We start from the raw sequence: 24,550 nt of genomic DNA, 5'->3' as shown, positions 1-24,550 counted from the left end.
TATGCACAGGAATGACCCGCTCAGATTCGTTTTCTTGTAGGTGCTGACAATGGATTGGAGGGGTGAGGATGGAGGCCAGGAAATCACTGAGTGTGCTTTCCAGAAATATTCAGGGCCTAACCTAAGGCATGGCAGTAGGGATAGGGAAGAGGATCAGGTAGAAAAATACTTAGGAGAGAGGATTTGTAGGACTTGGTGACTGAACATAGGAAGAAGGGAAAGATCCCAGATGTTGCCTCTTAGACCGAGTGACAAAGGATTGGAGGTCTGAGGTTGGAAAAAGGGCAGAGCAGGAGTGGGGAAGCAGGAGAGGAGGAAGGACAGGAAGCTGTGGCCAGAGAGGGGCTATGTGATAGCAAGTTTGGTGAAGAGCTGCTGACAGCCAGCTTCCGTGCCAGATTCAGGAGAGAAAAGATTCCGAGAAGGCTGCCTGTGGCTGGAAATCCCCAAAGCCTGCCTTAAAGTTTCCATACATACAGTGAGGAATGAAGATGTTCCGGTCCTTGCCGCGTCTCGGGCCAGACGCATTGTGAAAGCATAGACGGGATGCAGGTCTGCAAGGCCATTTTCCAGTGAGTGCACTGCCCACTTATGGACCTAACTAAGCTGACCACTTGTCCTTTCAGCCTGGCTGTTAGTAGGAACAACTCAAAAAAAAAACCCAAAAAAACCCTGAGTCCATGGAAATGCAGAAGCAGAGCTCTTATACCTTAGTTTGCCTTTGCATATTCTAAAGCCCCGTGAGGTATTTATATTAAAGTCCCTACTTTATCGATGAAACTAAGACCCAAAGAGAGGAAGTAACTTGTCACACAGGAAAGTAATGGTAGAGCTAGACTTCAACTTAAGTTTCCTGATACTTCCATGCATTTAACACGTGGGGCACCTACTATGCACCAGATGCTGTTCCAGGTCCCTGGGAAATAGCATAGAGAAACAAGTCCCCGCCTCATAGAGCTTACGTTTCAGTGGGATCAACCTCCAGCAAAGCAGTGACTGTATAAGATATAACATCAAATGGTTCTAATACGAGGAGGAAAAATGTAAATAGCAGGCTCCCCAATGCCGGGGCACCCTGGGGCTCTGCAGAGAACTCACAGGGACACTGGGACATTTAACATTTTGAAGGTAAACACAGAAATATGTGAAGTTTTTTTGGAACACCACATTTAGTGCGAAGCTACTTACAGCTTCAACCTTAGATGTTGCTGCATCCCACATATTTTGTTGTTAATCCTCACCCCAGGCTATTTTTTTCCATTGATTTTTAGAGTGGAAGGGAGACAGGGAAGGGGTGGGGAGAGAGAGAGAGAGAAATATAGATGTGACATCTATTGCTTGTCTCCTGCATGCGCCCCAGGCCAGGTATCGAACCTGCAACCCAGGTAGATGCCTTTGACCAAGAATTTAACCCACGACTCTTTGGTGCTCGGGCTGACGCTCTAACCACCGAGCAATACCGGCCAGAGTGATAACATCATATCTCTTGAAGCTGGCTTTTTGGTGGCTGCTGTGGTTAAAAATAAGTACCATGCAAAAATCAATATGGAATTTTGTGTGTGGTGTTCAGTCTGATTCCAAAGTTTGAGAAGTTGTGCAGAACTCAAAAGGTACACACGTCTCATTTGTAAGTAATTGTGGCCATTGAGAATGAAATAGAAATATTATTCTTTCTAAATATGTGTGTTATTTTTTCAAATTGCTACTAAGTTACTAGGGCTTAAATACTTAGTAATTTATTTGGCCCTTACTATTTACACAGAACTGTTAGGTATTTCTTTTGGCCGGGAGGCAATTTAAAAGAAACTTATTGAGACAGTAAGGGTACTGTGAACCGGGAAAGCTCTGGAATAAGGGGCTAGAGTGATGTGGAGGGTGGGGCCTGCTTAGATTGGGTGTCAAAGAGAGCTTCTGACATTTGAGCAAGGGCCTGAATGAAACAGAGTAAGCAAGATGGGGTTCTGGAGGAAAAGCATTCCAGGCAGAGGGATAGCAAGCGCAAAGTCCCTGAGCTGGGAATGAGCTTGACATGCTCCAGGAACAGCAAAATAGAAGCGTGGCAAAATCAGGCTGAGCTGACGTTTAGCATAGAGGTGGGGCTAGAGAGTTGTGGAGGCCAGGTTAGGCAGGGCCCTGCCTGCTCTACAGATTCTGAGCTCCGGGAAAGCTATCTGAAAGTTTTAAGCAGGGAAGTAACTTCATCTGATACAGTGATATACTTTCTTTTTTTCCCAGTTCACTCTGGCTGCTCTCTGGAAAACTAACAATAGGAAGCTTAACAGCAGCTAGGAAGCGGCTGTTGTAGTCTTGGTGAGAACTTTCAGGTGTGATTTTGAAGGTAGAGTTTGCCTGAATTGCTGATGGGTGTAAGGGTGGGGGAAAGAGGAGTCACCAGTGAGTCTTAGTTTTTAATTTTGAGAAGCTGGTTGAATGATGGTGCCATTTACCGAGATGAACAAGACTAAGGGGAGAAACAGAATATCAGAATCTGGAGCTCATGTAGAAGCCTAGGCTGGAGATGTAAATTTGGGAGTGGTCAGCATGAAGTTGGTTTATTTATATTTTTTTCAGGAACACAAATTCCATGTTATTGATTGATTGATTTTATTTTTATTATTATTTTCTTAATTTCTTTATTGATTAAGGTGTCACATATTTGTCCTCATCCCCCCATTCCCATCCCACACCCCTCCCCACGGATGCCCCCACCCCCCTGTTGTTGATTGATTGATTTTAGAGAGAGAGGAGGGTAGGGAGAGAGAAACATCAAGTTGTTGTTCCACTTATGTATACCTTCATTGGTTGATTCTTGTATGTGCCCTGACCAGGGACCGAACCCACAATCTTGGCGTATTGGGGACAACGCTCTAACCAGCTGAGCTGCCTGGCCAGGACCTGGTGGTGATTTTTTAAAAAAACTTTCTTTTTATTGTTGCCCTGAGATGGTTTTTAAAATAGTGAGGTCATCTAGATGAGAAAGAACATAGCTGGAAAAGAGATGATCCCAGGCTGTGCCTGGAGTCATTCCTGGGGGTGAGGCGTAAGGTGGGTGGAGTAAAAGAGGCATCTTCTAGGACTAAAGGAAGTATTTACCGGAGGAGGGAGTGGTCATCTATCGAGTGCTGCCAAAGAGGTTGAAGTGGACGGAGCTGGAAACTGGGAACTGGCCACTGGACTGGGCAACCTGAAGGTATGGTTAGAAGTAATCTTAACACAAACAGTTGCTGTGGAGTACAGTAGGTTCTCAGATAACATCACTTCCTTCAACATCATATTGATGCGGGGGGAAACATTGATTATTGGACAGGGCCACTGTCTGTGTGGAGTTTGCAATTATCCTCATGACTGCGTGGGTTCTCCCCCACATCCTGAGATGTGGATGTGGGGTGAATTGGACGTCTAAATTGCCCCAGTCTGCCCCAGCTGATTTGGCTCAGTGGGTAGAGCATCAGCCTGAGGACCAAAGGGTCCCGGGTTTGATTCTGGTCAAGGGCATGTACTTGGATTGCAGGCTCCTTCCCAGCCCGGGCCCCGGTCAGGGCTTGTACGGGATGCAACCAATCGATGTGTTTCTCTCACATCGAGGTTTCTCTCTGTCTTTCCCTCTCTCTTCCACTCTCCCTAAAAATCAATGGAAAAATATCCTTGGGTAAGGATTAACAAAAAATAAAAATTAATAAATTGCCCCTGTCTGAGTGAGTGTGGGGGTGGCAGTGAATGGCCCTGGAATGTCCAGGATGGGTTCCCACGTTGTGCCCTGAGCTGCCAGGTCTTTATTTAGAGGGTTGGTGATATTTTTGTGACCAGAAATATGCTGTAGGAACTTAACTCTTAGATTGATTAGCAGATGGTAAAATTGGTTTCCTTATATATCATTTTGCTTAAAGGCACATTTTCAAAGACCCTATTGATGACATGAAGTAAGGACTTACTGTAATGGGGAACAGAGGCCCCATTGCAGAGGGTTAAGAAGAGACTGGGAGTTGAAGCAGAGACTAGATAAGCCTTTCAAAGAGTTTTGAGTTCAGTCCCCAGTCTGCCTTAAAAAAAAATAATAATAAATGTTATTTTAGAATCGTTTTAGGTTTTCATACAAATTGTGAGGATAGTACAAAGAGATCCATGTATGTCCCACACTCAGTTTCCCCATCTGATATTAGTGATGACACATTTTCCATAATGAACCAATATTGATACATTATTGTTATTAACCGACGTTCATATTTTATTCACATTTCCTTTGTTTTTACATTATGTCCTTTTTCTGTTCTAGGGCCCCACCTAGGTTACCATGTTATATCTAGACATCATGCCTCCTTCGGCTTCTCTAGGCTGCAACTGTTTCTCATAGACTTTTTGATTTTGGTGACCATGACAGTTTTGAGAAGTGCTAGTCAGGTAGTTTGTAGAATGACCCTCAATTTGGGTTTGTCTGGTATTTTTCTCATGATTAGACTGGGGTTATAGGTTTGGGGAGGAAGACAATGGGAGTCAATATCATTCTCATCACGTCATATTAAGGGTGTGCTATCAACATGACTTATCACTGTTGATATGAACCTTAATCTCCTGGCTGAGGTCATGTTGGTCAGGTTTCTCCACGGTTGTTGGCCTCTCCCCACCCCCCCCTTCTTTCCCTACTGTCCTCTTTGGAAGGATGTCACCATGTGCAGCCCATACTTAAGGAGTGGGCAATTGTGCTTCACCTCCCTGAATGCAGAATATTTGCCTAAATTATTTGAAATTCTTCATAGAAGATTTGTCTTTTCTCCTTTATTCATTAAAAAAAAAAACACCTTCTTTTATTGATTTCAGAGAGGAAGGGAGAGGGGGAGAGAGAGAGAAACATCAATGATGAGAGAGAATCATTGATCGGCTGCCTCCTGCACGGCCCACACTGGGGGTTGAGCCCAAAACCCGGGCATGTGCCCTGACCAGGAATCGAACCATGACCTCCTGGTTCATAGGGCAATGCTCAATCACTGAGCCACGCCGGCCGGACTATTCATTTTTATTCTATTATTTATTTATATCAGTGTGGAATGCTGGATATTTATTTTATACTTTGAATTATAATCCAATACTGCTTTTTTAAAATTTTGTTGCTCAAATTGTTCCAACTGTGGCCATTCGAGCTCTTTCAATTGGCTTCTGTGTCACTTTGACATACCTCCATCGTGGGATTTTCTTGTTTTTTTTTGAGCATGTTCTTATTTTCTGGTACTACAAAATGCTCCAGGCTCATCTTTTATACTTCTTGCCTCATTCCTAAAATAACCGTATCTCAAGGAGCCCTGGTTCCTTATATTGGAGAATGAATTAGAAACCAAGTGTGGGCATAAAGTGTGGTTGTTGCTATCGGTATGTTCTTGCTTATAAGCCCTCCTCGCTGACAGAGCAAGGAAATATATGTGTGCAATCTTACCTGTGAGTATTTCTGTGTGTACCATCTGTATTTATATTTAGGTAACATGAGTTCATATTGATATTGCCAGCTCTAATTCATTACCACCTGGATCATTCTAGCTTCCTCCCTTTGCTTATCTAGAATGTCCCACTCCAACAGCGAGACACCTAGCTCCCACCACCCACCATCCATTTACTTAATTGTTCAATTCCAGTTTACGTGTATAATGGGGTCAGCATGATCAACTAGAGTATAGTTCTCAGGTACAGTTCCTTCTACCTTTATTCTCACAGACTTCACTCATTTTGAAAATTACTTAGGAAAGCACTTTTTCTTCTACCCACTTCAGTGAGGTTGTTTCATACATATACAATATGATTAGATTCTTTTGTAATTCCACTTCAGGATCCCCTGGCCTCAGAAGTAATTTTTTAAAATATTCATACATTAAAATCCACTCTTTGTTCTATAGAGTTCCTTGGGTTTTGAAACCCACAGAAAATGTCATGCATCCACCATTACAGTTATTAACAGAATAGTTTCACTGCCCTAAAAAGTCCTCTGTGGCCTGGCCAGTGTGACTCAGTGGTTGAGCATCGATCTATGAACAGGAAGTCACGGTTCGATTCCTGGTAAGGGCACATGCCTGGGTTGTAGGCTTGATCCCCACCCAGTAGGGGCATGCAGGAGGCAGCCAATCAATGATTCTCTCTCATCACTGATGTTTCCAGTCTCTCTCTCTCTCTCTCTCTCTCTCTCTCTCTCTCTCTCTCTCTCTCTCTCTCTCTCTCTCTCCCTCCCTCCCTCCCTCCCTCTCTCCCCCCACCCCCTGTCTCTCTCCCTCTCTGTCTTTCTCTCTCTCTGCCTCTTTTCCTTTCTGAAATCAATAATAAAAAATATATATTTTTTACAAAGTACCCTATGCTTCACGTATTTAATCCTTACCCCTCTCCTCCTATCTTCTGGCCACCATTGATATATTTACCCTCTCTATAGTTTTTGTCTTTTCAGAATTATATATAATTGGAATCATAGAGTATTTAGCCTTTTCAAACTGGCTTCTTTTACTTAGTGATATACATTTAATATTCATGTCTTTTGTGGCTTGATAACTCATTCTTTTAAAAAATGATTTGAGAGAGAGAGAGAAAGGGGAGAGAGAGAGAGGAAAAAAAATGCACACAGATTTATTGTTCCACTTATTTGTGCATTCATTGGTTGATTCTGACTGGGGATCAAACCCGCAACCTTGGTGTATCCGGACGACACTCTAACCGACCAGGGCCTCATTCTTTCTTATTGCTAAATGATATTTCATTATAGGGATGTACCACAGTTTGGTTATCCAGTTACCTGTTACATGACATCTTGGTTGGTTCCAGTTTTTGAAGATTATGAATAAAGCTGCTATAATTATTTGCATGCAGGTTTTAATGTGAACCTAGATCTTCAGATTAATAAACAGGAGCATGATTGCTGGTCATATGGTAAGACTATGTCCAGCTTTGTAAGCAACTGCCAGACTGCTTCCAAAGCGGCTATACCATTTTCTACTTCTACAGTCAATGAATGAGAGTTACTGCTGCTCCACATTCTTGCCTGCAGTTGGTATTGTCAGTTTTCTGGATTTCTACCATTCTAAGAGGTGTCCCCGTATGCCATTCACTAACTTAAATACCTTGGCTCTCTAAACTTTAGAGTAAAGCAAGAGAGTTGGAATTCAGTGGGGATTTGATTTCTAGAAATAACTAACCATGGGGTTATAGATTTTTAGAAACAATCTGTTCTGGTTCTCCTTCTCTTATTTTTGTTGTATGCTGAAGACAATGAGAAGGTGACCTGAAATATTCCAAAAGAACACTTCCGGCCCTGGCCGGTTTGGCTCAGTGGATAGAGCGTAGGCCTGTGGACTGAAGGGTCCCAGGTTCGATTCCGATCAAGTGCATGTACCTTGGTTGCAGGTACATCCCCAGTGGGAGGTGTGTAGGAGGCAGCTGATCGATGTTTCTAACTCTTTATCCCTCTCCCTTCCTCTTTGTAAAAAAATAAAAATATAAAAAACAAAACCAAAAAACACTTCCGGCTTGAATTCAGATGTTATATATTTATATAAGGCACATAAGATCCACGTTCACCCAGTATGTCCTATTGAGCTGTTGAGGGATTGAACTGCTTACAATGTACTGTCTGGTATGCTGGGTGACGGTGGTGCAGTGATGAATCAATGAGTCATAGTCTTGTTCTCAGTAAGTTTACAGTCTACCTGTGGAGACAAACAGTTACAATGCACAGCAATCAGGGCTGTGATGGGAGAAGTATAGGGAGCTGTGGGAACACCAGTGTCAGGGCAGGCATCTGACCCGTCCTGGAGGGGTCAGAGAGGCTTCTTAGAAGTGACTTCTAAGATGTGGCCTACAGCAGGGGATTGGCTAACGGTAGTTCGTGGGCCAAATCCAGCTTGCTGCTGGCTTTTGTACACCCTGTGAACTAAGAATAGTTTTTATGTTTTAAAATGTTGAAAAGAATCAAAAGAGAATAATATTTTGTGACATGAAAATTATAAAATACCCAAATTTCAGTGACCATAAATGAAGTTTATTGGAATATTGCATATTAGGCAGAGTTGAGTAGTTATAACTGTATGGCCTACAAAGCCTAGGACATTTTCTCTCTGGTCCTTTACAGAAAACGTTTGCTGACCCCTGGCCACAGGATGGGTAGGAGTTAGCTGTGTGAAGCAGAGTAAGGAAGAAAGAAGTCGGTTTCTAATGTGATCTTTGTATAACTGCAGTAACTTTAACATACTTTGAATATGGCATTGAAGGAGAGAGGGGACCAGAGGTGGGCAGGATCTCCACTGGAAAGAGACTTGACAGCCATATTAAGGGGTTTGGGTTTTATCAGTAGGGGGATTTTAAAAGGTTATAACTGGTCAGATTTCCTTTTTCAAAAAATCCTTTGGCCACAGTGTAGAGATTGGGTTAGAGAGAGTGGGGTGAGAACGGAGACAGGGAGACTCGTTGAGGTTTCTTTTTTTTTAAAGTATATTTTTATTGATTTCAGAGAGGAAAGGAGAGGGAGAGAGAGATAGAAACATCAGTGATGAGAGAAAATCATTGATTGGCTGCCTCCTGCATAACCTCCATTGGGGATCGAGCCTGCAACCCGGGCATATGCCCTGACTGGGAATCGAACTGTGACCTTCTGGTTCATAGGTTGAAACTCAACCACTGAGCCAAGCCAGCCGGGCCTAGTTGAGGTTTTCGAAGTCATTTCAGGGCGATGTTGGTAAACTGGACTGGTATAGTGACATTGGGGATAGGAATAGATTGATTTGAGAGGCACTGAGGAAGCAAAATTGAAAGGCCTAGGACTCAGTGATGGCGAATCTATGACGCGTGTCAGCACTGACACGCTTAGCCATTTCTGATGACACGCGGCCACTGAGGCAGCCGCATGCTGAGGATGAAACATTTGCGAAATAATGTTTTTTTCCTCAAAGTGACACACTACCCGAGTTATGCTCAGTTTTTTGGCGAAGTTTGACACACCAAGCTCAAAAGGTTGCCCATCACTGGCCTAGGTGATTCATTGGAGGCATTTAAATGTAATTATTTTCATGTTTCAAATTATTGTGTTTTCTTTTCAACTCCAAAGTTCATTTGTTTTTTCTGGGTCATGTGAATGTATGGTTGAAAAGTCCATGTTTAGTAATAGTCTTCAGAGCAAAATTCTTTAGTGATGTTTCATGCGTCTGGTGCCCCTTGAAACTTGTGTATTAAAGCAGCATCTCTCCGTGGCCTCTTCATGCTGTTTCCTGTTGACAAGAGATCTGGGTTTTAAGGAGCAGAGAAGCTATTGGCAGATTAATTTTCTAATTATTAACTTTAATTATCTTGGTTTAACAACTTCCCCAAATATTACTTGGTTGCAAGTCCTTGGACTCTTTGGTTTTCAAGGCAATTTGTTGACACTGACAAGCTCTTCTCATTCTTGAGGGTACTTAGGCCCATTCCAGTTTTAGATATCTAACCCTTGCCTTTTTCCTCCTTGGAATTGAAGTGTCACTCACAGTAAGTGGTAATAAGATCTTATATTTTACGAGAGGCCCGGTGCACAAAATTCATACACAGTACGGTCCCTAGGCCTGGCCTGCGATCAGGGCCATCTTCCCAGGCTGCTGGCAGCCGTCCCCCCACCCCTGCTGCCCCCCTCCCTCCCTCCCCTCCTCCCCAGTTCCCCATTCCCCATCTGGTGATCAGAGCCTGCCAGCCAGGGGCAACTCCTGTGTTGAGTGTCTGCCCCCTGGTGGTCAGTGCACTTCATAGCAACTGGTCATTCCACTGTTCGGTCAATTTGCATATTACCCTTTTATTATATAGGATAGGACCATGGTCGGCAAACTGCAGCTCGCGAGCCACATGCGGCTCTTTGGCCCCTTGAATGTGGCTCTTCCACAAAATACCACGGCCTGGGCGAGTCTATTTTGAAGAAGTGGCGTTAGAAGAAGTTTACGTTTAAAAAATTTAGCTCTCAAAAGAAATTTCAATCATTGTACTGTTGATATTTGGCTCTGTTGACTAATGAGTTTGCCAACCACTGGGATAGGATAATGTGTTGTTTCAGAATGCTTACTCACATATCAATTATTTGATCCCTATTATAAACCTGTGAGAAGGGCAGCACAGGCCAAGTTACTGAGATTCAGAGAGGTTAGATGACTTGCCAATAGTCAAAGGACAATAAGAGCTGCTGATAGAACTTAGGTCTGCAGATATCATAGCTTTATTCATTCTATAGTGCACTCTGTCTCCAAGAAAAAGGAGTGTTATATTTTCAGCAGTAGACGGCTGGATGAAATTCTTTTTTTTTCTTCTTGGTATATGCTTTGTGGGAGCTTCACCCAGACACCAACAAAGGCCTTTCCTGTGTTTTTGAGTAACATGTGGACTACCAGGAATGCCTTGTATGATTTGAGAAACTGTGGTCTGTATGTTAAAGTATATGTGAGAATATATGTAACTATGTTTTAATTCTTTCTCCCCCCACATAGGTGGTTCTAACTTGGACAATTTGAGGCCAAATGGGAAAGGCCTGTTTGTGGACCAAAGCTCCCGGGGTCAGGATAAACCAGAAAACTTGCTCACAAGGTAATCAGCTCTCCCTTCACTCCTACCTCTTAGGACTGAGGTTTTCATCATTATAGAACTGAAACCATGCCTGTGCATGCGATAAGTTGTCCCAGGTAGCTGGCCTAAGAAATGTTGGATAGTTATGAGCACTCACTGTGTATGCCACATAGTTACACAAGTTATCTTATTTTAACCCGAGAAGTAGGTACTATTATTTTTCTGTCTTACAGCTAAGGAAACAGGTGAGAAGAGAGGTTATAAAACCCACACAAGATCTAGAGCTAGCGAGTAGCAGATCTAGGATTTGAAACTTGCGTCTAAATCTATCTTAGAAAAGCAGATTAGAAACATTTTGATTTCGCCCTCCCATTCTTTCAGGAGTTGGCTGACTCTGAAGAGTCTTCTTTTTCCCATTTTTATTTACCCCTTTCTTTTTTTCCTGATGTGCTGTTATATTTAGTATGTACTCTAGCGCTCCCTACTGATCATAGCCAGAGTCTTCTGGTCAAGATACTAGTAAAACTACTTTATTGTGTCAGTATTTTAATTTTGCAATTAAGCTGCAATGAACAGACCCTGAACTTTAAGTGAACCCAGGTCTGTCATTCTCCATTCACCTTTGAGCCTTCTTGGTACACACAGATACTTTTTTACATGGCCTTAGTTAATATAGGGTGGGGCAAAAATGGGTTTACAGTTGTTCATATGGCAAATAATACAATGATTAGTAAATGATAATACAATGTGTACTCACAACTGTAAACCTACTTTTACCCTACCCTGTATGTACATGACAAGAGTAATATCAAACACTTAAGTGGCATTTATTTAGTGTCAGAAATTACTTCAAGTGCTTTATAGATCTTAATTCATTAAGTGATGTTCAACAAAAGTTTCTGGAGCTATTATTATGATTCTGTTAGGTAAGTGTCAAATTTTGTTTATTTAAAGTTGACATTTGAGTCATTTTTAATATGACTAAAACTACACAAATCGAACCCGCAACCCAGGTATGTGCCCTGACCGGGAGTCGAACCCACAGCCTTTTGGTGCATGGGATGATGCTCCAACCAACTGAGCCACACTGGCCAAGGCTGGATTGTTTCACAGTCTTGTTCTGTGAGGCACTCTGTCACCATCCAGCTGTGTGAATCATTAATGATGCTGGGTCTCATTTTTTCCCATTTGAAAAATGAAGGGATTAGATTACAATATCTTCTAGGTCCCCTTCTGGTCTGAGAGTCTATGAATGTGTTTTCAGAAACCCTCTGGACCAATATACTATATAATCCACAACATATACGTTTACTTAATTCCACATCGAAGTCGTGTTGTTTTAGCAAATAAGTTTTACTTTAGCCTCCTTTTGCCTTCTGTGACTCAGATGCTTGTGTGTGGAAACTTCTAGCTTTATATTTATGTCATGAAGGACTCATCAAAATATGATAACAAATTTTTTTTGGTCTTTTTCTAGACAGACTAAATCCAAGTCGGAAATTACCGACATGGTTCGCTTGGCCACTATCACAGTCTCAGACAAGGCTCATATTTTGTCGATGCAGAAGTTTGGACTACGAGAAACACTGGTGAAATCACATCTGATGCAGAAAGAGGAGGATTATACCTATATCCAGAACTTCAGGTAGCTGACTGGTTCTTAGACTGTTTCCAAAGGAAAATGATCATTCAACTCACTGAAATTTAAGCACTTACCTCCATCCCCAATACCCTGGATTTGAAAGCAAATCCTACTACAGATCTCTTCCTTCATTTTCTAAGATGAGTGATTCCTTTCACTCTTCATTAGCAGGCGTTTATTCTGTGCCTTTTCGGGCCAGGCACTCTGGTGGGCGTAGAGCAGTGGGAGTGACACAGCTTGCAAATAGTTACAGAAATACTTAAAGAGCTATATGGATACAAAAAAAAAAGGAACATAGCCTACCCTTGGTCGTTCTGGGCCTTTGAAGGAAGTCATTTAAATTGAAGTTAGTGTTTGGTAACCTTTTTAGACAGGATTACCAAAAGTTAAATGAATCAGGTTGCATGATTCTGCTAGATCTTTTTAAATTATTGCACTGTGACCATAAGACAAAGTAACATTGATTTTAGGGATGGAAATAGTCGATCATGGTGAGTACTGCTGTAGCTTTCCTTCCGAAAGTAATTACCAAGGTATTTTCATTTCCGAAGCATATGCAGGGTAAAGAGTTATCTTGTGGATTATAGTTCTCTAAGGGCTGTTAGAGCTAAGTAGGAATGTTTAGAGTAGGCCTGCGCTGTTTGAAGTTATCGCACAAGCAACAGATATCACAGCAGACTGCAGTCATTGGTATAGGGTACATGTGACCTTTCTTATGTCTTAAAATGCTTTCCCTTGTTGTCTCCATAGTCCTCCTAAGTGACCGATTGATTTTCTTTGGTGACAGGTTTTTTGTGGGAACGTACAATGTGAATGGACAGTCCCCCAAAGAATGCCTCCAGCCTTGGCTAAGTCATGGTATCCAGGCCCCAGACGTATACTGTGTAGGGTGAGTGTTTCTCTTCCAGTCGCCTCTACATTCTCAAACGTATAGCTGTAGCTGAAGGGATGGGGACATGAAGATGGGGTGGGCAAAAGTAGGTTTACAGTTGTTTCTATGGGAAATAATACAATTAATAAATAATGATACAAGAATAAACTGTTGTATGTACTCACAACTGTAAACCTACTTTTGCCCATCCCTTAGTTACCTGACTCTTCACAGCAGGTGAAGGAATTGAAGAATAAGTATGTGCTTAGTAACAGCTGCTTCTCTGACGCTCTTCCTCATAGTTAAACACATTTCTGGCACGCTTACAGTGATGTGCTTGGCATTTAAATGCTAGTATTGAATTTTTAGTATAATCCTCTGTTAAAATCACTGCACCTTAAACTGATTTTCATTACTTAGACATTCAACACCTTTGGTCATGAAGCAAAGAATATCTTTTGCCAGGGAAGGAAGGTTAGCTTAAAAAAAGAAGAAGAAGAAGAAAAAGAAAGGCCCCATCAGTCAGTCCTTTTTGTTTCACACTTACCATCCTCCTACCACTATACTGGGCACTGTTGATGGACGGGGCAGCAAAGAAGCCTGTATGGTAAAGTGGAAAGGGCCTAGAATTTGGAATGTATGTAGACCTAGGTTTGGACCCATTTGCCGATTGGTGCTTGTGTGAACTCATGATCTCAGATGTAAAATGCGGATGCTTCCAACTACTTCACAGGCTGGTTATGAAGAGGAAATGGCCTGCGGCTGTGAAAGCACTGGTAAGTGCCTTAGCATTTTGACCCACGGCTCTGAGTGTTTGTTTTTCTTTTCTCTTGAGGGTCCTGCAGTGTAGCCAGAAAGCTAGGATTTATGCACCCAAACAGATCTTAGGATGTGTCATCTTGTACATTACCTTTCTCTACTTTCTTACTTCTTGCTTCTCCTTCTAGGTTCCAGGAGCTTGATCTGAGTAAGGAGGCCTTTTTCTTCCATGACACCCCGAAGGAGGAAGAGTGGTTTAAAGCTGTATCAGAGAGTCTTCATCCAGATGCCAAGTATGCAAAGGTAAGAGAGGAGTCAGGGACCTTTGAATGTTAGGTTGCCACGCAGGGAAATTCTAAGACAGTATTTCACATTCTCCCCAAGCCAGTCCTAATTATCCTGCTATTTTCAGTTCCAGGTCCTCCATCAGAGGCACCTGTGGGTGGGCAAGATGCAGGTCTTGGCACTTGTAGGCTAAGTTGTCGCGTAGCATGCTAAGTGAGTGGAACAGGTGATTGATTACCCTGGGTCCTCACGTGGAGGAGATACATGAATACTCTCAGCCAGCTTTGAGACCACTTCTCCTCTGGGATCTTTATTCCTGTTTCTGACTTCTGTTTAATGCTGTGACTTGAATGTTGGGCTCTGTTTTCCAGGTGAAGTTCATCCGACTGGTTGGGATTATGCTGCTGTTATATGTCAAACAGGAGCATGCAGCACACATCTCAGAAGTGGAAGCTGAGACCGTGGGGACAGGAATCATGGGGAGGATGGTGAGTTCTTGGTGGTATGTTTGGCACACAGAGGGCCTTGATCCCTAAGGTTTTGACCCCACTTCTCATGATACCTTGATGCATGTGTCCTAGGGGGGATGCTGGTATTAGACCAGTGATGGGCAACCTTTTGAGTTTGGTGTGTCAAACTTGGCCAAAAAACTGAGCATAACTCGGGTAGTGTGTTCCTTTGAGGAAAAAATATTATTTCGCGATATTTATAGTTTAAATAACATAAATGTTTCATCCTCGGCATGCGGCCGCCTTAGTGGCCGCGTGTCATCAGAAATGGCACTGACACGCGTGTGAGAGGTTCGCCATCGATTAGACGATGAATTGTACCCTCAGCAGGACTGGACTGAGCAGACCGCTTTACAAATGGTATTTTAGGGAATTGCTGGCTAATTTGTCCAACTAGCACGGATCCTCATGTTTACTGCACACTAGAGTCTCTAGTTTATCCTCCCATTTAATCCATGAAATAGGTTGCAGAAACTATATTGGGTCACAGAGGAAAAGAAAGAATGCTGATGCAGATTTGCCATTTCCTCTTCTTCCTGAGGCCATTAAAGTCCTGCTTTTAGATTCTGCTGCTAGAGCTCAGCCTCCCGTGGAGAAGGGAGAGCATGTGGCTTTCCTGGGGTTTCATGGAACGTGGATTCAGCTTGCCACGGACTGGCTAGTCATTCTTCCTCCTTGGATTTGTTGTCTTACTTGTAAAATGCAGACAATAATAATGCTTTACTACCTCACAGGGCTATTATGAAGACTAGTTAAGAGAAAACATCTTGAAAGTTTGTGGGTTTAAACAACTGACATAATTAAACAACCGGCAAAACTGGATTTCTCTGGGCTCCTCTTCGTAGGGTAACAAAGGAGGAGTGGCCATCAGGTTCCAGTTCCACAATACCAGCATCTGCGTCGTGAATTCGCACCTGGCAGCCCACACAGAAGAGTACGAGAGGAGGAACCAGGACTATAAAGACATTTGCTCTCGGATGCAGTTTTGTCAGGTTGACCCGAGCCTTCCCCCTCTCACCATCAGCAAGCATGAGTGAGTCTGGACTTCTGCCCCGACAGGTCACGACGCCCCATGTTTTGTTAGGGAGGTGACAAGGGGAGGCTTCCCACAGCTGGAGTGGGGGCTCTAGCCAACTCTCGGTTACACACGGATCATGTCCCTTGGAAAGGCTTAGTTTCCTGATTTACCATCTGGCAGACCTCTAGAATTCTTCTCAAATCATGTGTCCCTGGAAAATATGTAAGACTTATTTTAATGTGGGTCTGCTTTGACACAACACCACCATGAAAGCAACCAAAGAGTGAGCATCTCAACTCCAGGCTTTTGAAGTATGTTTCAGGATTTCATGCGTCTGTTCTTCCCAGGAGCATATGTAATTGAGAAGGACTGCATTTGTCTGCCTTCACTTAGTCTTTTATACCTCAACTTTATAAAGCTGTAGTTGCAGCTGCTTGGAGCATCTTGTGCTAATTTTTGTCTATCTTTTTATTTCGTTTATCTCTAAAACTTCCTGTATGCCTAAATTCAAGGCATATTGGAATTTCTGACTTGAAAAGTAACACTTGAAGCTTGTGCCACTTTTTTTATAAAGAGGAAGAGCCGCTGGGGCCATGGTGTCTGCCAGGGAGTGTACAGAGTCCAGCCTCTCATCCTGCCTGCTGCCGTGGTGGAACTGTCTTGAGCTCACTGGTGTCCTAGAAGCGGACAGGATGGCTTTCCTTCTCCAGGGAACCTAGCAGGGAGTGTGTCTTCCGTTCTGTTAAGCCTGCAGCATCCTAGTTTGTGAGGTTGCAACTTGCATGTCAGTTTGTCTGCTTTTATTTGGGGGTGTGTGTACTGCTGTGCAGGTTCTCTCGTGACTTGGTTGTTGCTTCTCGGACTTTATGGGATGTGCAGTGTCAATGAGGAACATTCCATTATCTTTTTCCCCAGTGTCATAAAACATGTGTCACACTGTGCCAAAAGAGCCAACCGATGCTATGGTGGTGGCTAAACCCAGATTCTACTGTAGAGGTTGAGCTTTGTTTCAGAGTAACTCAGCTCTAGAAACAAAGGCTGAGGGTGTGTTTTGTGGACTGGAGTATGCGTGGAGGCAGAGGCAACATCATGGCATCATCTAGTTTGGGGTCCCTGGATGATTGGCATGACTCCCCAAACTTGATCTTTTAGCCCCTTCCCAAGAATGAAGTGAATTATTGTCTTGCTTTTAGATCCTATTAGACTATCTTTGCAATCATACAAGAATATAAAGGAGTTAAGGAGAACTCGAGGCAGTTTATAATGAACGTGGACCAAGATAATTGTGTAAGCAGCATGGTAGACGTGGTATTAAATGAGAGGACAAGAGAAAGATTTCCTGAGCAGCCGAATCATTTCCCCACCCAGCTCCCAACAGGCCGAGCTTCAGGGGCCTTCTGTGATGAGACGGGTAAAGTCCCTACTAACGCCTGTGACCTTTGTGCTCTGTCCTTGCAGTGTGATCTTGTGGCTGGGGGACCTCAACTACAGGATAGAAGAGTTGGATATGGAAAAAGTGAAAAAGCTCATCGAAGAGAAGGACTTTCAAACCCTGTATGCTTATGACCAGGTACAGATGGCCACCTGTGCCCTCTCAGGCAGCTGTCCCCACACTGTGAGGGCACAGAAAAGCCTGGCTTCTCAACTCTCAGCCTCTTCTTCCTCAGTGTGGAGGTTTCCCTGAGTCATGTCTTTCATCTGCATTTCCATCGTCCATAGTTGTCTCCCCATTGGCTTGTCCCTTGAGGTGCCTGGTCTCTCTTCTCTTGGGAGCAGGAGTGTTCTCTTTCTCTGTCTCTCTGCCTTGTATGTGCTCATTCATTCATTCATTCATTCATTCAAGTTGGGACTAGGGGTACCAGACTTCTCATAAATAAGATACGTGGCTATTTAAAATTATTTTCTAATTCTTTTGAATTTGTCTCCTGTTCCCCTATCCTTCTCCTCCCCAGACTTGTCCAATGTGAATGGCAACTCTTTTTCCTGAATGGCTTTCTTCACTTCTGGTGGGAATCAGTTCTATAACCTGCTTTTCTCCTGCCGTTGTTTGGGTTAGCATTTCTGTCTCAAAGCATTAGCCATTTCACAGGACAAGAGCAGTCAGTTTCTCTCTTTCTTTAGGCTACTCCTCAATAGACTGAAAAAATGGTTCCAGTGGTCAGAATTGTTCAGAATGTTAAAGTTCTTTTTCTTTTTAGTCTATGTCCCCTTTTAAATAATCTTAGTATTCATTAGTCTAAATTTTTCAGTTATCTTTTTCTCCTCAGTGCAGATCAATTGCAGGAAAAAAACCCGTCAACTTTATATCTTTTTAAAAAATATATCTTTCTTTATGGAATAATCTCTTTATTAATCCATCTTTTTCTCTGTAGCTGTTTTCCTTGGTAAATTACTTTTATTCTCTTTAATACTCATTTCAGCATTAATCCAGTCTATTCTATTCTATTCTATTCTATTCTATTCTATTCTATTCTATTCTATTTATTCTAAACTATCTGTTTCTTGCCTTTGTATTCTGGACTGAGGCATTCTAATTTCCCTGGGAGTTTAATACTCATCTCCTCTTGCCTTCTTTTCTGGTCTTTCCTCAAGTAATAGTAGCTGTTTTATGTGTTCTCTGCTTTCCAGATGGTTTTAAGGTCAATATATGCTCATTCAAGAAGCATCAGCTTACCTTAATACCTAAATGTTTTATTTCCTGTTGCTTTTTCTTTATTAGTTTATATTAGGAATTCGCTTTTGGGGGAATTTGGCAACTGTTGTCTCCTGCATTGGAGCTGACAGTTCTTCCCCAGTTCACTTAGCACCCTGCTGGGGGCAGGGGCCAGGGGGCGGGGAGGCAGGAGCACCTGTGTTTTTATCTCTTGCCCAGAGTGTGACCTGGAAGGAGCTCCTAGAACCAGTGCACTAAGAAGGATGCTAGCTATCATAATGTGTCAGGCACTGTTCTAAGTTGACAGTTCATTTTTCCAACAATCCTGTGAAGCAGATTCTAAGTCCAGAATTTACAGTTGGAGAAATCAAGGCACACAGCTTCCTTCAGTTCCTATAACTAACTGGACAAGCTTCTTTTCAAAGTATTTGTTTGTTTTGTTTTAAGTGATTTTTAAATTTAAACCATAATTGGTTTGGTATATTTCTACTATATGTTTCTACATACATGGAAGTTTCCCTTTGCTTTTTGCACTGTATCTTTCCAGACTCTCTTATAGGCAGTTTTGTCTCTCAGTGTAATTAAAACAACTGTGCTACACAGACGAAGCGTTTGATACCTAAAAAGGAAAAGCTCTGTCTGTTGGTACCTAATCTTCCTAGGGACGTGTCAGTAAGATGGTACTCAGGCTCCCTGGATGCCGTAACTCTTATAAAAGCACCTTAAAAACTGTGTAACAGCCAAAGGAAACGTTAGCTTGCTTGCTCCTCTTCCTAGAAGTTAGTTGATTGGAGATCTTACATACGGTGTACAGCTGATGTGTGTGGAATTGTGCACCTGAAACCTGTGTAATTTTGTTAACTAGTGTCACCCCAATAAAGTCAATAAAAAGGGGTGAGGGGGGGAGTAAAACAAACAAAAATAACATTCCAGAATAGCTTTTCCATGGGCCTTGCCCTTTGAATTAGGGTTCAGATTTCAAATTGCTATCTGCTAATTCAAGGCTTGACCTTTTTATTCTGAGATTTTTTTTTTTCTTCCATCCTTTTGTATAGCTGAAAGCTCAAGTGGCTGCAAAGGCCGTCTTTGAAGGCTTCACAGAAGGCGAACTCACGTTCCAGCCTACCTATAAATATGATACTGGCTCCGACGAGTGGGATACCAGGTAGGTCAGAGGTTGCTTCAGGAGGTCAAGCAAACGGAAACCCAGAAATTTAGGGGAGCACTTGCCCTCGTGGGCCTAAAGGAGAAGATAGGTTTACTGTGACTTTTCCCCATGTTTTGTACTCTGGTTAAACATTTTCTCTCAGTATCTGCTCATTAAGCAGCCTGCCTTCCTCCTTGTTTTCTATTTGACTGCTTTAGCCTTTGCTCCTTAATAATTCTTGTGACTGATTTACTTTTAAGTTATTCTTAGGGGGATAAGATGATTCCAACTAACTTAGGTTGTACTTGGTCATTGCATAGTAGTTCATATATTTTATTAGTGCCTACGGTATGCCATGCCCTATTCAATGCATTTTACTTGTATTATCTCATTTAATCTTCTCAACAACCTGTCAAAATAGGTATGATTTTGTTATTCTCATTTTATGGATCAGGGAACTGAGGCATTAAAAAATTAAAGAGCCTCCCAAGCAGGCAAGTGTAGAGTCAGGATTTGAACCCAGGCAGTAGGAATTCAAAGCCTGTTTTAACTACCATCTTTTAAGAACCATAGAGTACTTACTGTCAGATTGCCTTTTGTTTTGTTTTGTTATTATTATTATTTTTAAAAAATATTTTTTTATTGATTTTTTTTTACAGAGAGGAAGGGAGAGAGATAAAGAGTCAGAAACATTGATGAGAGAGAAACATCGATTAGCTGCCTCCTGCACACCCCCTACTGGGGATGTGCCCGCAACCAAGGTACATGCCCTTGACCGGAATCGAACCTGGGACCTTTCAGTCCAAAGGCCGACGCTCTATCCACTGAGTCAAACCGGTTTCGGCCAGATTGCCTTTTGAGTCTCACCTCATCCCCATAGGAGGCCAGAGAGCAGGGAATCGTTCTGAACGGTGTTTTGGATGATACACAGGATACATGTTATACCTTCGTGAGCCCGAATCGCTCCTGACCCCTCAGATCACTGGGCCTCGAGGACTGGACGGCTCCGCCCAGTCATCCCCCAGCTGAGCCAGGGGCTAGCCAGGCAGTGGGTACTGCTGTGCCTGTGGGGGCCCCAGGGTGGACTTTGCATTTCAGTGAGAAGTGTCGTGCTCCTGCCTGGTGTGACCGGATCCTCTGGAAAGGGAAGAACATTACTCAGCTGAGTTACCAGAGCCACATGGCCCTGAAGACCAGTGACCACAAGCCTGTCAGCTCGGAGTTTGACATTGGGGTAGGTGGGCAGCTGCGCCCGTTGTCATCATTCCGTGGGGAATAACAGGCTCTCACAACCAAGACTCCTTTTTTCGTTCTGGTGTGCTCCTCTTCCCTTGAATATGATGAAGCTCCTTTGAAAATTGTTTTAATTTCAATTTAATTCGTAATTGCTTTGACATACTACCACTGTATGTTTCCACATTCATGGAAGTTCCTCTTACTTTTTTGGACTGAATCTCTCCAGACCTTTCTCCATGCATTTACAAATGTGTGTCAGCCTTCTCTATGTGACACAGGGAATGTTTCCAGAGGAAGGTTTTCCTTTTTGTAAAAGAGATCATATTATGCATATTGTCCTGAGAACATATTTTTTCCCACTGACTGTGTCTCAGGAGACCTTTACTTGACACTAAAGGCAGAGCTCCCTCATTATTTTTAAAGGTTTCAAAATACGTCAGAGTGTATATGTTGACGATCATTTGTATATGTTGATGATCATTTGTTTCCAAAGTTTTGCTATTGTATTCAGTGCTATGGAAACCACCCTTCATATATCTTTGTGTACCAGTGTATTTCTATAGAATGAAATTCCTAGGGGTTATACTAATGGTTCAATGAAAAATGTATTTTAAATTTATTAAATTTTGCTAAATGATCCTCCCAGCAGTTTTTACCATTTTACACTTCGGCCAACCATGTATGAGCTTATTTTCTCACACCCTGGCTAATATTGTGTTTTATCAATCTTTTAAATTTCTACCAACACAGTGAGCCAAAAGAAAAAGGTATTTCATTATTTAGATTACATTTTCCCTGATTACTAGTGAAGTTGAACATCTTTTCATTTATTCCCTAATTGTATCTCTTCTTCAGTGACTTCAGTGTTTATTTTATCAGTTCTCAAGGGTCCAGGTAGAAGCATATCGGAATCCATGAGGGTGTGGGTGGTTTGAAAAAAAGCCTAATGAATATTATAATTAAAGTTTTATTACTGGAAAGTGACAAAATTGTGTTTATAATTCAAAATACAGAAGGGGAAACCTGACAAAATCTTGTCTGATGGAGCCGTTAGTTAAAAAAGCTTGAGAAATGCTTTTTAAAGAAATGCTGCTTTAAATCAAAGCTCTAGAGAGGTTTCTTACTGCAGGCCTTTTGGCAGCAGCAAGCCAAGTAGAGCTAAGCACTGAGCATCCCTCTGCCCTGGTCCTGAGACCTGGTAGAACTGCCGACCAGGCTTCCACTCCGCATCCTCTTTCTGCTAACCAGGAAGCAGTTGACTTTACCACGGGCTTTGCCTCTGGGCGACCCTTCTATGTCTTTTGTTGATTGGGATCTTTGTTAATTAATTAACTCTATTTAGTCTCCACTTTCTGTATTGTAAACTGAAAAAGAGGAAATGGGCAGAAGCCTTGGCACTGAGCCTCTGATGTTTCCTTCCAGGTGAGGGTTAAAAATGAAGAGCTTTACCGGAAGGCTCTGGAGGAGATTGTTCGATCCCTGGACAAGATGGAAAATGCCAACATTCCTTCTGTGTCCCTCTCCAGGCTGGAGGTAGGAAGGACTGTTAAGAATATCAGCATTGCCCCAGCTGTTTGGCTTAGTGGATAGAGCTTAGGCTTGTGGACTGAAGGGTCCCGGGTTCAATTCTGGCCAGGGGTGTATGCCTGGGTTTCGGGCTCGATCCCCAGTAGGGAGTGTGCAGGAGGCAGCCGATCAATGATTCTCTCTCATCATTGATATTTCTCTCTCTCTCTCCTTCTCCCTTCCTCTCTGAAATCAATGAAAAAATATATATTATATATATTAAAAAAAAAAGAATATCAGCATCAGCCCTGGCTGGTTCGGCTCCGTGGATAGAGTGTTGGCCTACAAACTGAAGGGTGGGCCCAGGTTGAAGGGTCCCAAATTCGATTCTGGTCAAGGGTATGTGCCTCAGACCTTAAAACCAATCAATGTGTCTCTTTCTTTCTTTCTTTTTTAATATATTTTATTGATTTTTTTACAGAGAGGAAGGGAGAAGGGTAGAGAGTTAGAATCATCGATCAGCTGCCTCCTGCACACCCCCTACTGGGGATGTGCCCGCAACCAAGGTACATGCCCTTGACTGGAATTGAACCTGGGATCCTTCAGTCCGCAGGCTGATGCTCTATCCACTGAGCCAAACCGGTTAGGGCTCGATGTGTCTCTTTCACAGAGATGCTTCTCTTTCTCTGTCTCTCCCCCTCCTTTCCACTCTCTAAAAATCTGTGGGAAAATATCCTTGGGTGAGGATTAACAAAATAAAACAAGAAAGAATATCAGCATCTTCTATTCATAGAGCTTAAATTTCATTGATGAGGGCTCAGAATCTCAGGAGGTACCCGTCAAACTACTGAACTCTAGTCTTTCTTGATAGGCTGCTTCTAGATAAAGTGAGGCTGCTGATGCTAGCTGAGAAGAAAGGGATTGTTGGTTTATATATGTTCATCTCCTGATCTTCTAAACCAGAAACCTTTAACCATTTGTGGCTCATAGATTTCACCTACACATGAGCCATCTGTGAGTTAAATAATGGCAAAGGTGATCCAAAATGTGTTTTGTTTTTGTAAATTTTAATATAACTGGTGTGTATTCTTGCATTGGGTTTGTCTTCCTACTGATGCATTGCTTTGAGATCAAATTGAGTCCGAATTTCTTGGGTATGCTTGAGTTAATGGTAGGGAAGGCAGTATAGAAAAGCAGTTGTCAGTGGGAGAAGTCAAGTTAGGGTTAGAGATTTTTCATGAAAGAGCCACAGCATAGATCATTCAGAATTGACAATACCAAGAAGTCAGTCAAATGGGTATTTATGGTGAGAGTATTTTTAATACCTTAGATGTCCAGCCACTTGGAAAGGTAAGTTTGGTCTTGAGTTTGTTTGGGTATAGAAGATATAAATGTTGATTCCTTCAGGAAATTTATTTATAAAACAATATGCTTTCTTTGAGTTTTTGGGGCTTCTGGGTTAAACACAGACAATTGGTCTTTAGTGGTAGCTGTGGCCTCCCAGGTAAATACGTAGAGAAGAAACATGATTTGAAAGAGGTGGTCCTTTTTTTTTTTTTTTTTTTTTAGAGGAAGGGAGAGGGAGAGAGAGAAACACCAATGATGAGAGAGACTCATTGTTTGGCTGCCTCCTGCACCCTCTATACTGGGAATCGAGCCCACAACCCCGGCATGTGTTCTTGACTGGAATTGATCCGGGACCCTTCAGTCCAACTCTCTCTCCACTGAGTCAAACCAGCGAGGGCTGGTCCTTCATTTTCTTTACAGAAAGGGCAAGGAGTGCCCAGTTGGGTGTCTGGACAGGTTGCCGAGAAGAGGACATTGGTCTGATGGGTTCCGGGCTTGTTCCCAGTTCTGTTTTCAGAATGTGAAGTACATGCAATTGCAAGTGGAATCCTTTACAATTCATAATGGACAAGTACCCTGTCAGTTTGAATTCATCAACAAGCCTGATGAAGACTCTTACTGTAAGCCGTGGCTGAATGCCAACCCCAGCAAAGGGTTCCTCCTGCCAGGTAAGACCTCTGTTCCAGGTCCCTGGTTACTGATTTGGGGTATACTCTCCCCTATCTTTGCTCATTTTCCTGTCATAAGCTTTTTGTTTCTGAGTGTTTTGTTGTCTTTTTGAAACTTTTAAAAAGTCCTATGGATGAATCATCTACAAATAAAATATAAAATAGTGAGGAGCGTGAGTTCAGCTTCAGAAGCATTCTCAATCATGTATTTGTTCCATAATTTCACGGAAAGAGAAAACCTAAGATTGCTGTGAAGCAGCGGCTGCTGTTAACCACTTTTAACCTTTGCCAGTGGCTCAGTTGGTTGAAGCGTTCTCCTGTACACCAGAAGGTTGTGGGTTTGTTTCCTGGTCCGAGCACATACCTAGGTTGC

General features: G+C 42.5%; 1 protein-coding gene across 1 annotated transcript in view; it reads left to right on the top strand.

Moving 5' to 3' along the window:
• INPP5B (inositol polyphosphate-5-phosphatase B) overlaps positions 1–24,550 on the top strand; it is a 49,097-nt gene that overhangs the window by 18,256 nt on the left and 6,291 nt on the right. The window contains exons 6-16 of the mRNA XM_028160040.2: positions 10,461–10,557; positions 12,014–12,181; positions 12,966–13,067; positions 13,997–14,111; positions 14,465–14,581; positions 15,448–15,635; positions 17,079–17,190; positions 19,329–19,438; positions 20,519–20,654; positions 22,079–22,189; positions 24,015–24,177. Of these exons, the coding sequence (XP_028015841.2) occupies positions 10,461–10,557; positions 12,014–12,181; positions 12,966–13,067; positions 13,997–14,111; positions 14,465–14,581; positions 15,448–15,635; positions 17,079–17,190; positions 19,329–19,438; positions 20,519–20,654; positions 22,079–22,189; positions 24,015–24,177 (1,419 nt within the window). The remainder of the gene's footprint in view (positions 1–10,460; positions 10,558–12,013; positions 12,182–12,965; positions 13,068–13,996; positions 14,112–14,464; positions 14,582–15,447; positions 15,636–17,078; positions 17,191–19,328; positions 19,439–20,518; positions 20,655–22,078; positions 22,190–24,014; positions 24,178–24,550) is intronic.

This window comes from Eptesicus fuscus, chromosome 9, assembly GCF_027574615.1.
Source record: "Eptesicus fuscus isolate TK198812 chromosome 9, DD_ASM_mEF_20220401, whole genome shotgun sequence".
Taxonomy (NCBI): domain Eukaryota; kingdom Metazoa; phylum Chordata; class Mammalia; order Chiroptera; family Vespertilionidae; genus Eptesicus; species Eptesicus fuscus.
Note: the sequence above shows the minus strand (reverse complement) of the source record. Positions and strands in the feature narration are given on the sequence as shown.